Source organism: Pan paniscus, chromosome 8 (genome assembly GCF_029289425.2).
Source record: "Pan paniscus chromosome 8, NHGRI_mPanPan1-v2.0_pri, whole genome shotgun sequence".
In the NCBI taxonomy this organism is placed as follows: Eukaryota; Metazoa; Chordata; class Mammalia; order Primates; family Hominidae; genus Pan; species Pan paniscus.
In genome coordinates, this window is record NC_073257.2 from 45,198,828 (window position 1) to 45,214,762 (window position 15,935).

The 15,935-nt window shown below is 37.2% G+C and overlaps 1 protein-coding gene across 1 annotated transcript in view; it reads left to right on the top strand.

Annotated features, from left to right (window-relative positions):
• Positions 1 to 15,935, top strand: part of CCDC7 (coiled-coil domain containing 7) — a 424,140-nt gene that overhangs the window by 102,695 nt on the left and 305,510 nt on the right. The window contains exons 15-16 of the mRNA XM_055092614.2: positions 11,387 to 11,449; positions 13,651 to 13,875. Coding sequence (XP_054948589.1) covers positions 11,387 to 11,449; positions 13,651 to 13,875 — 288 coding nt within the window. The remainder of the gene's footprint in view (positions 1 to 11,386; positions 11,450 to 13,650; positions 13,876 to 15,935) is intronic.

Here is a 15,935-nt window from a genome sequence, read left to right on the forward strand (position 1 = left end):
TTGGGCTTGAAAACTTGCTCCAAGCTACCCGCCTTCACAGCTGCGAAAGAAAAGGGCTTGGTTCTTCCCAAACCTGTGGAGTCTGCACACCAGATTTGTACCCTCCCCTGAGTTCTGGCCAGGAGGTTTCTTGCCCTGTTCAAATTGTTACAAAGTTCAGCTAGAACTCCTTTTCCCTGTGGAGTTTTACCCCCTGGTCCTCTGTCTGTCCTCCCAATGGATCCCTGTATTTCCAGGCAGGAATGGCCTGCTTCAGGACCCAGTGAGCTCCCAGGGCTTTTCTGCCGCTGCTTCTACTCTTATATTTCACTTGGCTCTCTAAATGGACTCAGCTCCAAGTAAGGTCGGAAACTTTTCCAATGAACAGACCTTCTGTTTTTCCAATGGAGAGTGTGTTTTTGGGAAAGGAGGGTCTCCCTTTCCTGCTTCTGCAGTTGGGGCACTCACAGTATTTGGGGTGTCTCCCAGGTCCTGCAGGAGCTGTCTGCTTCCTTAAGAGGGTGTGTGGGTCTTTTTAAGTTTTTTTTAAATGTACAATAAATGATTGTTGACTGTAGTTGCGCTGTTGTGCTATCAAATACTAGATCTTACTCATTCTATCTAATTATATTTTTGTACTCATTAACCATTGCCACTGCACTCCACCCCTACTACTATTTGCAGCCTCTGATAACCGTCATTCTGCGCTCTATCTCCATGAGTTTAATTGTTTTGATTTTTAGCTCCCACAAATAAGTGAGAACATGTGAAGTTTGTCTTTCTGTGCCTGGCTTATTTCACTTAACGTAGTGACCTCCGGTTGCAAATGACAGGATCTCATTCTTTTTGTATGACTGAATAGTACTCCATTATGTTTGTGTACTACATTTTCTTTATTCATTTGTCTGTTGATGGACACTTACATTGCTTCTAAATCTTAGTTATTTTTGAATTGTGGTGCAATAAACATGGGAGTGCAGATATCTTTTTAATATACTGATTTCCTTTTTTTGTACATACCTAACAGTAAGATTACTGGATTATATGTTAGTTTTATCTTAAATTTTTTTTTTTTTTTTGAGACGGAGTCTTGCTGTGTGGCCAGGCCGGAGTACAATGGTGCGATCTCGGCTCACTGCAACCTCTGCCTCCTGGGTTCAAGTGATTCTCCTGCCTCAGCTTCCTGAGTAGCTGGGACTACAGGCGGGCGCCACCACACCCAGCTAATTTTTGTATTTTTAGTAGAGGCGGGGTTTCACCATGTTGGCCAGGATGGTCTTGATCTCTTGACCTCGTGATCTGCCTGCCTTGGCCTCCCAAAGTGCTGGGTTTACAGGTGTGAGCCATTGTGCTTGGCCTATTTTTAACTTTTTAAGGAGAGGACACATTCTGTAAGGAAGTCATAAGGCCAGTCCATATTCATAGGTAAGAGTAGCATGCATATATAGGGTGGGAGAAAATTGTTGGTAGCCATTTATGGAAATAATCCAGTACAATATTCAATTTTTGTAAGTATTCTAATGACATAAAATAATGCACAGTTTCTACTGCTAGGTATACCAATTAGCTTTTCCTAAAGAAAAAATTATTCCAAAACGTAGTAACTTAAAACAGTAGAATCATTATTTCTTATAGTTGCTGGGCAGCTCAGCTTAGTTTGGATGTGCAAGATAAGTTTTATTTCCTATGTCTGACATTCCAGCTGGGACATCTGGGACAGGTGGGACTTCTTTCTAGTCTCTTATCTTCCAGGATGATAGCTCTGGGTAGTTTAAAGAAGGATCCCTAGTAGCAAGAGATTAAAACAAAGCTGAAAGATCTCTGGAGGCCTCAGCTCACATCACTCATGGTGTCATTTGTGTTGTATCCTCTTGGCCCAAACAAGAATTAGGCCAACTGAGTTTCAAGAAGTGAGGAAATAGATTGTACCTTTTTATGGGAGCTACTGTGAAGAATTTATGGCCATTTGTAGTCTACCACAGTGGGGTATATATTTTCTCTCTCCCTGTGTATAAAATTCAATTAAGTCTAGATTTGTTTCATTATTTTAATTTTCTATCATCTTTATTCATTAGAATATAGACTAGGCTGCTATAAAAAGAGACGCCATATAATTCAATGGCTTAAACAAGGTAGAATATCATTTTTATCTCATGTAAAGTTTGAGTTGATGGTTCCAGCAAGTACAGTAGTTTGATGTTGTCTGGTACCTAGACTCCTTACTTCTTGCTCTTGTTTCTCATTGAAACATAGAAATTTTTATCATATCTCAAATTTTTTATCTATATCAAGGGAGTTTTCTTATTTCTTTCATCATCATTTAACTTTCTTCTTCCTTTTATCCCGCTGAGACTCGTATTTGAATATTATGATTTCTACATTGACTGTTTTAAGTCTTCTATCTTTTTCATCATGGCTTCTATGTGTATGTTTGTTCTGTGGTATGAGATATGTCTTCCATTTAATTTACAAGATTTCTAAACTTATTCTCAAAAGTAAGCAACCTTTCTCCTTTTCACTTCCTCTTGAACTTTTAAGTTAAAAAAGTCATGTTTGCTTTCTTTAAAAATCTCAGGAGATCCTAATTTAGGGTTCTAATTCCATCATTCAGAGAACACTATCAGGGTCTTAATGTTTTCTTTCTAATTATTTTCTGTTTATCCCTCTAGCTCTGCTTTAGTAGGGGCTACGTCTTTGGATTGTTCAACTTCCTCTCTGAAGTCACTTAGTCCCATCCCATGGTTTATTGCATTTCTGTGCCTGTTTATGGACGTGTTTCCTCAGCAGCTCATTGGTCATGTATTGAAATCGTTTGTGCAGTTGTTGTAAGGTTTACTTTTGTTCCCATTATCACGTGCTTTTGTTTTATAGATGCTGTGTTCTCTCAAATTTCAATGAGAATAAAATGTAGATTTAGGGATTTCTTTTGTTTCTTAAAATAACTTTGTTACAGAAAAGGGGCATTTATTCTGTAAAGATATTTTTTCTATTTTTGCTTGGCTTTCATTTTTTTCTGCTGAGAAGCAATTATTAAAATCATCATTTCCTTTTGTATAATATGTCATTTTTCTTTGGCCACTTTTATTGCTTTTTTTTTTTCCTTTTATTTGGTTTTCAGCAGTTTGGCTTTGTTTTACGTGGGCATGATTTTCCTTGCAAATATCAACTTGGGCAGCACTGAACATGTTGAGTATGTTAATTTCACCAAGTCTGGGACATTTTCAATGTATTATTATTTTAAAAATATTTTGTCTACCACTTCCTCTCTCTCTTTTCCTTATGGGATACAATTATATATTAGACATATGATTTTATCCCACAGTTGCCTCAGTATCTGTTAGTTAAAAAAAATCTTTGTTGTTTGTATTTAGATTGGGTATTTTGTATCGATATATTTTCAAGTGGTTTGACTTTTTCCACTGTCATTAGATCCGATCTGTTCTTATGCTCATACATTAAATTTTTAAATTCAGATATTATGATTTTCAGTTCCAGAATTTCCATTTGACTATTTTTTTTTTTTAAAGAGACATTGTCTTATTTTTATTACCCAGGCTGGAGTACAGTGGCAGGATCATAGCTCACTGCAGCCTTGAGCTCCTGGGCTCAAATGATCCTCCTGCCTCAGCTTCCCAAGGAGCTAGGATTATAAGTGTGTACCACCATGGATGGCTAATTCAAAATGTGTTTTATAGACATAGTGTCTTGCTATGTTGCCCAGGCTGGTCTTGAATTCCTGGCCTCAAGCAATCCTCCCACCTTGGCCTCCTGAAATGCTGGGATTATAGGTGTGGGCATGCATTTTTTATAGTTTATATTTCTCTGCTAAGATTTCCATAATTTTATTTATTATGAGCATATTTTCCTTTATGCTGGACATTTTTATTATGCTTGCTTTAAACATCTGTATGTGAATTTTAAAATCTGGATTGTCTTGCTTGGGATCACTTTTTGCTCATTGTCTTTTATCTTAAGAATTAGTTTCACTTTTCTGTTTCTTCAAATGTCAAGTATTTCTAAATTATATCCTGGCTATTATGAATATCATATTCTTGAAACCCTAGATTGTGTTATATTCTTCTGATGATTATTATTTTTTTCTTTAATATATAATTAACACTATTGGATTTAAAATGTAAATTCTATGTTTAGGTAGCAGCTCACATTGCATTTTAGTTTTTTTAGCTTTTGCTAGGCTGCTTAGTCTTCTTTATGCGTATGTAGTTCAGGGGTCAGGTGGAGATTTGGGTAGAGTTTATACAAAGAATCTGGGGCTCCCTATCTTATCCTCTTTTCTTTGTGTAATTTCCCTCTAACCTTTCCAGTGGCTTGAATTGTCCTGAACTCTGTCCTCTGGTGGTTTTTAAGTCAGCTACTAGGCACCTTGAATGGCTCAGATAGGGATTGCCCTCAAACTAAAAGCCACAAAAATGAGAATCTTCCCTAGAGTTCTTCCCTTCCTCCAAATGTCACCTTCCTTCAAGAATCTACCTATGAGGGAGCAGCCAAGATGGCCGAATAGGAACAGCTCCGGTCTACAGCTCCCAGCGTGAGTGACGCAGAAGATGGGTGATTTCTGCATTTCCATCTGAGGTACCGGGTTCATCTCACTAGGGAGTGCCAGACAGTGGGCGCAGGACAGTGGGTGCAGCGCACCGTGTGCGAGCTGAAGCAGGGCGAGGCATTGCCTCACTCGGGAAGCACAAGGGGTCAGGGAGTTCCCTTTCCTAGTCAAAGAAAGGGGTGACAGACGGCACCTGGAAAATCAGGTCACTCCCACCCTAATACTGTGCTTTTCCAACCGGCTTAAAAAACGGCGCACCAGGAGATTATATCCCGCACCTGGCTCGGAGGGTCCTACGCCCACGGAGTCTCGCTGATTGCTAGCACAGCAGTCTGAGATCAAACTGCAAGGTGGCAGCGAGGCTGGGGGAGGGGCGCCCGCCATTGCCCAGGCTTGCTTAGGTAAACAAAGCAGCCAGGAAGCTCGAACTGGGTGGAGCCCACCACAGCTTAAGGAGGCCTGCCTGCCTGCCTCTGTAGGCTCCACCTCTGGGGGCAGGGCACAGACAAACAAAAAGACAGCAGTAACCTCTGCAGACTTAAATGTCCCTGTCTGACAGCTTTGAAGAGAGCAGTGGTTCTCCCAGCACGCAGCTGGAGATCTGAGAATGGACAGACTGCCTCCTCAAGTGGGTGCCTGACCCCTGACCCCAGAGCAGCCTAACTGGGAGGCACCCCCCAGTAGGGGCAGACTGACACCTCACACGGCCGGGTACTCCTCTGAGACAAAACTTCCAGAGGAACGATCAGACAGCAGCATTCGCGGTTCATGAAAATCCGCTGTTCTGCAGCCACTGCTGCTGTTATCCAGGCAAACAGGGTCTGGAGTGGACCTCTAGCAAACTCCAACAGACCTGCAGCTGAGGGTCCTGTCTGTTAGAAGGAAAACTAACAAACAGGAAGGACATCAACACCAAAAACCCATCTGTACGTCACCATCATCAAAGACCAAAAGTAGATAAAACCACAAAGATGGGGAAAAAACAGAGCAGAAAAACTGGAAACTCTAAAAAGCAGAGCGCCTCTCCTCCTCCAAAGGAATGCAGTTCCTCACCAGCAACGGAAGAAAGCTGGACGGAGAATGACTTTGACGAGTTGAGAGAAGAAGGCTTCAGACGATCAAACTACTCTGAGCTACAGGAGGAAATTCAAACCAAAGGCAAAGAAGTTGAAAACTTTGAAAAAAATTTAGACGAATGTATAACTAGAATAACCAATACAGAGAAGTGTTTAAAGGAGCTGATGGAGCTGAAAACCAAGGCTCGAGAACTACGCGAAGAATGCAGAAGCCTCAGGAGCCGATGTGATCAACTGGAAGAAAGGGTATCAGTGATGGAAGATGAAATGAATGAAATGAAGCGAGAAGGGAAGTTTAGAGAAAAAAGAATAAAAAGAAATGAACAAAGCCTCCAAGAAATATGGGACTATGTGAAAAGACCAAATCTACGTCTGATTGGTGTACCTGAAAATGACGGGGAGAATGGAACCAAGTTGGAAAACACTCTGCAAGATATTATCCAGGAGAACTTCCCCAATCTAGCAAGGCAGGCCAACATTCAGATTCAGGAAATACAGAGAACACCAAAAAGATACTCCTTGAGAACAGCAACTCTAAGACACATAATTGTCAGATTCACCAAAGTTGAAATGAAGGAAAAAATGTTAAGGGCAGCCAGAAAGAAAGGTCGGGTTACCGACAAAGGGAAGCCCATCAGACTAACAGCAGATGTCTCGGCAGAAACTCTACAAGCCAGAAGAGAGTGGGGGCCAATATTCAACATTCTTAAAGAAAAGAATTTTCAACCCATAATTTCATATCCAGCCAAACTAAGCTTCATAAGTGAAGGAGAAATAAAATCCTTTACAGACAAGCAAATGCTGAGAGATTTTGTCACCACCAGGCCTGCCCTAAAAGAGCTCCTGAAGGAAGCACTAAACATGGAAAGGAACAACTGGTACCAGCCACTGCAAAATCATGCCAAATTGTAAAGACCATCGAGGCTAGGAAGAAACTGCATCAACTAACGAGCAAAATAACCAGCTAACGTGATAATGACAGGGTCAAATTCACACATAACAGTATTAACTTTAAATGTAAATGGACTAAATGCTACAATTAAAAGACACAGACTGGCAAATTGGATAAAGAGTCAAGACCCATCAATGTGCTGTGTTCAGGAAACCCATCTCATGTGCAGAGACACACATAGGCTCAAAATAAAGGGATGGAGGAAGATCTACCAAGCAAATGGAAAACAAAAAAAAAGGCAGGGGTTGCAATCCTAGTCTCTGATAAAACAGACTTTAAACCAACAAAGATCAAAAGAGACAAAGAAGGCCATTATGTAATGGTAAAGGGATCAATTCAACAAGAAGAGCTAACTATCCTAAATATATATGCACCCAATACAGGAACACCCAGTTTCATAAAGCAAGTCCTGAGTGACCTACAAAGAGACTTAGACTCCCACACAATAATGGGAGACTTTAACACCCCACTGTCAACATTAGACAGATCAACCAGACAGAAAGTTAACAAGGATATCCAGGAATTGAACTCAGCTCTGCACCAAGCAGACCTAATAGACATCTACAGAACTCTCCACCCCAAATCAACAGAATATACATTTTTTTCAGCACCGCAACACACCTATTCGAAAATTGACCACATAGTTGGAAGTAAAGCTCTCCTCAGCAAATGTAAAATAACAGAAATTATAACAAACTGTCTCTCAGACCACAGTGCAATCAAACTAGAACTCAGGATTAACAAACTCACTCAAAACCGCTCAACTACATGGAAACTGAACAACCTGCTCCTGAATGACTACTGGGTACATAACGAAATGAAGGCAGAAATAAAGATGTTCTTTGAAACCAATGAGAACAAAGACACAACATACTGGAATCTCTGGGACACATTCAAAGCAGTGTGTAGAGGGAAATTTATAGCACTAAATGCCCACAAGAGAAAGCAGGAAAGATCTAAAATGGACACCCTAACATCACAATGAAAAGAACTAGAAAAGCAAGAGCAAACACATTCAAAAGCTAGCAGAAGGCAAGAAATAACTAAAATCAGAGCAGAACTGAAGGAAAAAGAGACACAAAAAACCCTTCAAAAAATTAATGAATCCAGGAGCTGGTTTTTTGAAAGGATCAACAAAATTGATAGACCACTAGCAAGACTAATAAAGAAGAAAAGAGAGAAGAATCAAATAGATGCAATAAAAAATGATAAATAGGGTATCACCACCGATCCCACAGAAATACAAACTACTATCAGAGAATACTACAAACACCTCTACGCAAATAAACTAGAAAATCTAGAAGAAATGGGTAAGTTCCTTGACACATACATCCTCCCAAGACTAAACCAGGAAGAAGTTGAATCTCTGAATAGACCAATAACAGGCTCCGAAATTGTGGCAATAATCAATAGCTTACCAACCAAAAAGAGTCCAGGACCAGATGGATTCACAGCCGAATTCTACCAGAGGTACAAGGAGGAATTGGTACCATTCCTTCTGAAACTATTCCAATCAATAGAAAAAGAGGGAATGCTCCCTAACTCGTTTTATGAGGCCAGCATCATCCTGATACCAAAGCCGGGCAGAGACACAACCAAAAAAGAGAATTTTAGACCAATATCCTTGATGAACATTGATGCAAAAATCCTCAATAAAATACTGGCAAACCGAATCCAGCAGCACATCAAAAAGCTTATCCACCATGATCAAGTGGGCTTCATCCCTGGGATGCAAGGCTGGTTCAATATACGCAAATCAATAAATGTAATCCAGCATATAAACAGAACCAAAGGCAAAAACCACATGATTATCTCAATAGATGCAGGAAAGGCCTTTGACAAAATTCAACAACGCTTCATGCTAATAACTCTCAATAAATTAGGTATTGATGGGACGTATCTCAAAATAATCAGAGCTATCTATGACAAACCCACAGCCAATATCATACTGAATGGGCAAAAACTGGAAGCATTCCCTTTGAAAACTGGCACAAGACAGGGATTCCCTCTCTCACCACTCCTATTCAACATAGTCTTGGAAGTTCTGGCCAGGGCAATTAGGCAGGAGAAGGAAATAAAGGGTATTCAATTAGGAAAAGAGGAAGTCAAATTGTCCCTGTTTGCAGATGACATGATTGTCATCTGGGCTAGAAAACCCCATTGTCTTAGCCCAAAATCTCCTTAAGCTGATAAGCAACTTCAGCAAAGTCTCAGTATGCAAAATCAATGTACAAAAATCACAAGCATTCTTATACACCAATAACGGACAGAGAGCCAAATCATGAGTGAACTCCCATTCACAATTGCTTCAAAGAGAATAAAATACCTAGAAATCCAACTTACAAGGGACGTGAAGGACCTCTTCAAGGAGAACTGCAAACCACTGCTCATTGAAATAAAAGAGGATACAAACAAATGGAAGAACATTCCATGCTCATGGGTAGGAAGAATCAATATCATGAAAATGGCCATACTGTCCAAGGTAATTTATAGATTCAATGCCATCCCCATCCAACTACCAATGACTTTCTTCACAGAATTGGAAAAAACTACTTTAAAGTTCATATGGAACCAAAAAAGAGCCCGCATTGCCAAGTCAATCCTAAGCCAAAAGAACAAAGCTGGAGGCATCATGCTACCTGACTTCAAACTATACTACAAGGCTACAGTAACCAAAACAGCATGGTACTGGTACCAAAACAGAGCTATAGATCAATGGAACAGAACAGAGCCCTCAGAAATAATGCCGCATATCTACAACTATCTGATCTTTGACCATCCTGAGAAAAATAAGCAATGGGGAAAGGATTCCCTATTTAATAAATGGTGCTGGGAAAACTGGCTAGCCATATGTAGAAAGCTGAAACTGGATCCCTTCCTTACACCTTATACAAAAATTAATTCAAGATGGATTAAAGACTTAAACGTTAGACCTAAAACCATAAAAACCCTAGAAGAAAACCTAGGCATTACCATTCAGGACATAGGCATGGGCACGGACTTCATGTCTAAAACACCAAAAGCAATGGCAACAAAAGCCAAAATTGACAAATGGGATCTAATTAAACTAAAGAGCTTCTTCACAGCAAAAGAAACTACCATCAGAGTGAACAGGCAGCCTACAAAATGGGAGAAAATTTTTGCAACCTACTTATCTGACAGAGGGCTAATATCCAGAATCTACAATGAACTCCAACAAATTTACAAGAAAAAAACAAACAACCCCATCAAAAAGTGGGCAAAGGACATGAGCAGACACTTCTCAAAAGAAGACATTTATGCAGCCAAAAAACACATGAAAAAATGCTGACCATCACTGGCCATCAGAGAAATGCAAGTCAAAACCACAATGAGATACCATCTCACACCAGTTAGAATGGCAATCATTAAAAAGTCAGGAAACAACAGGTGCTGGAGAGGATGTGGAGAAATAGGAACACTTTTACACTGTTGGTGGGACTCTAAACTGGTTCAACCATTGTGGAAGTCAGTGTGGCGATTCTTCAAGGATCTAGAACTAGAAATACCATGTGACCCAGCCATCCCATTACTGGGTATATATCCAAAGGACTATAAATCATGCTGCTATAAAGACACATGCACACGTATGTTTATTGTGGCACTATTCCGAATAGCAAAGACTTGGAACCAACCCAAATGTCCAACAACAATAGACTGGATTAAGAAAATGTTGCGCATATACACCATGGAATACTATGCAGTCATAAAAAATGATGAGTTCCTGTCCTTTGTAGGGACATGGATAAAATTGGAAATCATCATTCTCAGTAAACTATCGGAAGAACAAAAAACCAAACACCGCATATTCTCACTCATAGGTGGGAATTGAACAATGAGAACACATGGACACAGGAAGGGGAACATCACACTCTGGGGACTGTTGTGGGGTGGGGGGAGGGGAGCGGGATATCATTAGGAGATATACCTAATGCTAAATGACGAGTTAATGGGTGCAGCACACCAGCATGGCACATGTATACATATGTAACTAACCTGCACATTGTGTACATGTACCCTAAAACTTAAAGTAAAAAAAAAAAAAAAAAAAGAATCTACCTACACTTGGCTGGGTGTGTGGTGATTCATGCCTATAATCCCCATGCTTTGGAAGGCTGAGGCAGGAGGATGGCTTGAGCCTATGAATTTGAGACTGCAGTGAGCTAGGAACCCACTGCTGCACTCTAGCCTGGGTAACAGAGCAAGACCCTGTCTCTAAAAAATAAAATAAAATAAGTTAACAAATCTGCCTACTCTTGATTGTTCTCCTATTGTTGATACTTGTATTTAGTTCACAGCTTATGGTTGTTATGTGTGGCAGCATTTGTCTAGTGGGAACTCAGTCATATCGGAAGCAAAACTGGGAACTCTAAATATGGTCCTCAAAGTGTCTTTAATTTGATGGAGAATTCCTGGAACATCATGTGTAATAGAATTTACTCATTTGCACAAAGCCAGAACAATGTTTATTTTGTGTTAAGAGTAGAGGTTCTCCTTTTAGTAAAATTTGAAATTTTTCTTTTTAAATATTTCAGGCCTAGAGGAAAGGAGGAATGAAATATTTAATTTACTGCAATTGTAATTTCCCCGATTCATGCTCAATTTGCCTGTGAAAGATCAATAGGAAGCTTTAGCTTCAGGTATTATCCACCATTACACTTGAGAGATGTGCAGTTCAATGTCTATGCTCAAATCTTATCTTGGCTATCTATGGGTTTTAGAAAAGTAATACTGGTAAAACTAAATTAATTAAAAATACCAAAGTAAATACCTTTTTTCTCCCTTCTTACTTCCTAGAAAGTAGCACGTCTGGAAATTGAGAACAAAGTCCTTCAGGAGCAATTGAAACAGGCTTTACAGGTAAAGGATGTCATGTTTCTTTAACATTGTTAACAAGTAAAGAAAATATCCACAAAGAACTTTTCAAATGAATAATTTTTACATTGTAAGCTAAGAGGTCTACATATTCTACTATTTGGCTAGGTTTGAACTATATTCATTTTATGCATTAGGGGTATATTAATAAAATTTAATATTCATTCTTATAAAAAATAGTGAGATATAAAGAAAAGTAAACTTTCTTAAGCTAATAAAGGCAATCTATTCATCTGTCATGGTTGCAGTGTGAAAAAAAGAAAAGGAAAAGAAAAAAAGACAATGTATTTCAAGCTGATAAGCAATATACTTAAAGGTAAAATACTGCAGGCATTCCAATTAAACTCAGTTGAATCAAGATGTTGACTCTTACTACTCTTTTTAAAATTCTAGTTAAATAATACAACAAGAAATGATAAAAAGCTATAAGCATTTCATAAATGAATAGACAAAAGTGTATTTGTGTATTATAAAATTGTTTTGCCTACCATCTTGGTAAAAATGTAAAAGACAGAAATATGTAGTATTTGTGGTTGTATGCTGAAATGAGCAAACTTTCACGTACTTCTATTATCAAAAAAGTATGAATTGATATATTCATCTGTTTTTGATAATAGAAGTATAAAAGATATTTGTTATGTCTTTCTGGGAGACAGAAAAGACATAGCAAAATTGGAAAGATGTAGCCTTTTCACTCAATAAAAGCTTTTAAAAGTTTATCCTAAAGAAGAAAAAAGTGTACAGAGATTTTGTACAAGTATGTACAATGTCATATGTTTTAATAGCAAAAATTTTGAAATGATCTAAATGTCCATTGTTAAGGAGTTTGCTAAGACAATTATGGTATATTATTAAATGTACTTCTATTACCTATTCTGATTTAAATGTATGTTTATTGTTATAGAAACATATCTATGACATTATTTAATGAAAAGAGCATAAGATGTAAGTATGTATAGTAGGACCCAATTTAGATAAACATTTAAAAAATTTGGCTGGGCATCATGGTTCATGCCTGTAATCCCAGCACTTTAGGGGGCTAAGGCCAGTGGATCACTCTGAGCCCAAGAATTTGCGATCAGCCTGGGCAACATAGTGAAACCCTGTCTCTATTAAAAATACAAAAATTGACTGGGTGTGGTGGTGTGGGCCTGTAGTCTCAGCTACTTGGGAGGCTGAGGTCGGGGGATAACTTAAGCCCAGGAGACTAGAGGTTGCAAAAAAACCCAGCAGATATATTTATATATATATATATCTAATATATATTATATATTATGTATAATATATATTAGCTATATATATGTGGGGTTTTTAATATATAAATATATAATATAAATATATAAATAATATATATTTATATATAAATAATATATATTATAATAAATATATATAAATATATATTATAATAAATATATATAAATATATATTATAATAAATATATATAAATATATATTATAATAAATAAATATATATAATAAATAATATTTATATATAAATAATATATATTTATATATAAAAAATATATATCTTTGTGTAATTTCCCTCTAACCTTTCTAATATAGCTAATATATATTATATATAGCTAATATGTAATATATATTATATATATTAGCTATATTTAGAAAAATTTAAAAAGGATATATCTCAAAATGTTAATAGTAATTTTTCTTTATGAGGTGAGATTATTTATGAATTTTCTTTTTGTTTATATATTCTTTTATATAAGTAAGTTAATTGTATGACTAAATAAAAATTATAAAAAGTGACATTTTTAAGGAGACTTTTATTCCAGAATAAATAAATTGTTTTCCACATTTTATTTCATTCTTTGATATTATAGGTGCTAATTATCCTTCTTATAGTCTATCAGTTTTTATAATGTATACCTATATGCATTTTTATTTTGCTTGTATAATAATTAGAGCCTTAAAAATAACATCCAGGAAAAACTCCTGGGTATAAAAATAGCCCTCAAAGGTAGAAGAGGTTTCTTCACAACTTCTGATTTTAACTGTGGAATTGTTAAAGTATCAGTTATACCAATAGCTTACCTTTGCTCCCTTCAACTCAGTAAAAATGAGTTGAGAAATCATGTAGGCATAAATATATGTAGATTCCTGAATGTGGTAGTATTGGCAGGAAAATATCAGAAAATGCTTAATAAACTGGTACTTTTTTAAAAACAGGAAGCTGAAAAAGCTAAGCATCAACTTAACTATTTCCTAAATCAAGAGAAGAAGTTACTTAAAAGTGAGGGGAAAACTGAGACAACAATGCGAGTGGGTAATAGTCAAACAAAAGTTAAAGGTGAAGGTTCAAAAAATATACCATTGGAGAAAGAAACAAGAAAATCACTGGTTTCATATTCAGGTGGACAAAGGACAAGTGATAAAATCCAAGAATATCCACAGGTGAGGAAATAACCAAAATGGAGACAGTAGTATATGTTGTGAGAAATTTGTCTTTTATATTATTATTTAGTTCATTCGTATATGTTATTTAAAAATTCATGCCTCTGTTTTTGGGTTTTTTTTTTTTTTTTTTTTTGAGATGGAGTCTTGCTCTGTCGCCAGGCTAGAGTGCTATGGTGCGATCTTGGCTCACTGCAACCTCCAACTCCCTGGTTCAAGGGATTCTCCTGCCTCCGCCTCCTGAGTAGCTGGGATTACAGGCATGCGCCACCATGCCCGGCTAATTTTTGTATTTTTAGTAGAGATGGGGTTTCGCTATGTTGGCCACGGTGGTCTTGATCTCCTGACCTCGTGATCTGCCTGCCTCAGCCTCCCAAAGTGCTGGGATTACAGGCATGAGCCACCGCGCCTGGCCTTTGGATTTGTTTTTACTTTTGCCCTTTACCTTCTGTATATGTCAACTCATTATTATCTTGAATACCAAACTATGACTTAAATATATACTGATTTTGAATGACCACATAAGCATCTGAGATTTGAGTCCTTTATTTTTACCTTCTCTTTTTGTGTATAATTTTTATTGTGAACTACCTCAACTTCTTCCTGGAAAGATAAATAATAAAAATAGTTTCTCTGAGGGCAATAAAAATTATTAAAGTTGTTAGATCATGTATATAAATGAAGTAAGGTACACCGAATTGAATATAAAAACAAATATCTAAAGAAATATAGGATTGTCTGTCAGCTGCTTTAAGACAAAGAACAAAAGAAGCAGCACAACTTAAAATCTGCTAGTCATTTTATATCTGCCATTATTATAAAATCTGCTAGTTATTTTATATCTATGTATATGGGCTAGTCATTTACACAAGACCATAAGCTAGCTATTAACACCTCCATTTTGAGAATGAACCCAAAGCTTTAAAAAATTAGCCATGCCACATTACAGTGAGTAATATTGAGTTAGATTTCAAATTCAGGTCTTTCTCGCTCCAAAATCACATCTGAAGATATCTTCTTTGCTTGTCTATATGGCCACATTTGAAACTTGCTTTGTTACAAGCTTTATTGTTTTCTATTTCCCAGTATTTATCTCCTAATCCAAAACAAAGGTTTTCATATATGACAGAAAAAGTTAAATAGTAAAATGAACCTGAGCAGAACAGTAACTAAAACATCACATTGCTTTCACATAAGTGATTCTCATTTTAGTGGGTTTATATATACATCAATACACACCTGTCTTCTTATGTATATAGCTTAACATTCATTAATAAAACATCTTATATGCTAGGTTCTTTGCAAAGATGATGTATATAATGTCATGTATTCAGATGGCTTGTTCTGGTAATAGTGAAACAGGAGATATCATTATTGGATATTTTGATGTAATAGAAGTTTATACTCATTGTCCATGTTCTTATAGTAATTTAACTGTAACCTTCTTTCTCAATCACTGTATTAAAACTATTTTTGCTGAGGTTACAGCAAATCTATTTGATGCTATTCTGAAGGATGCTTTATAGTTTTTTTCTTTCTTTCTTTTCATTTTTTGAGATGGAGTTTCTCTTTTATTGCCCAGGCCAGAGTGCAATGGTGTGATCTCAGCTCACTGCAACCTCCGCCTCTTGGATTCAAGTGATTCTCCTGCCTCAGCCTGCCAAGTAGCTGAGATTATAGGAGGCTGACACCATGCCTGGCTAATTTTTTATATTTTTAGTAGAGACGGAGTTTCACCATGTTGGCCAGGCTGGTCTCGAACTCGTGACCTCAGGTGATCCACCTGCCTCAGCCTCCCGAAGTGCTGGGATTACAGGCATGAGCTACCACACCCAGCCAGATGATTTATAGTTTAATCTCATTTGTCCTCTTAGCAGCATTTAACTATGTTTAATCATTTATTTTTTAATACTTTTGTATTATACTTTAAGTTCTGGGGTACATATATAGTCTATAGTTCGTTTGAGAAATAGCATAATTATTTGATTTTCCTTGTATATTTTTGGGACACCTCTTTTGTCTCCTCTTGCTCTGCTCATTCTTTAAATGTTAGTACTTCT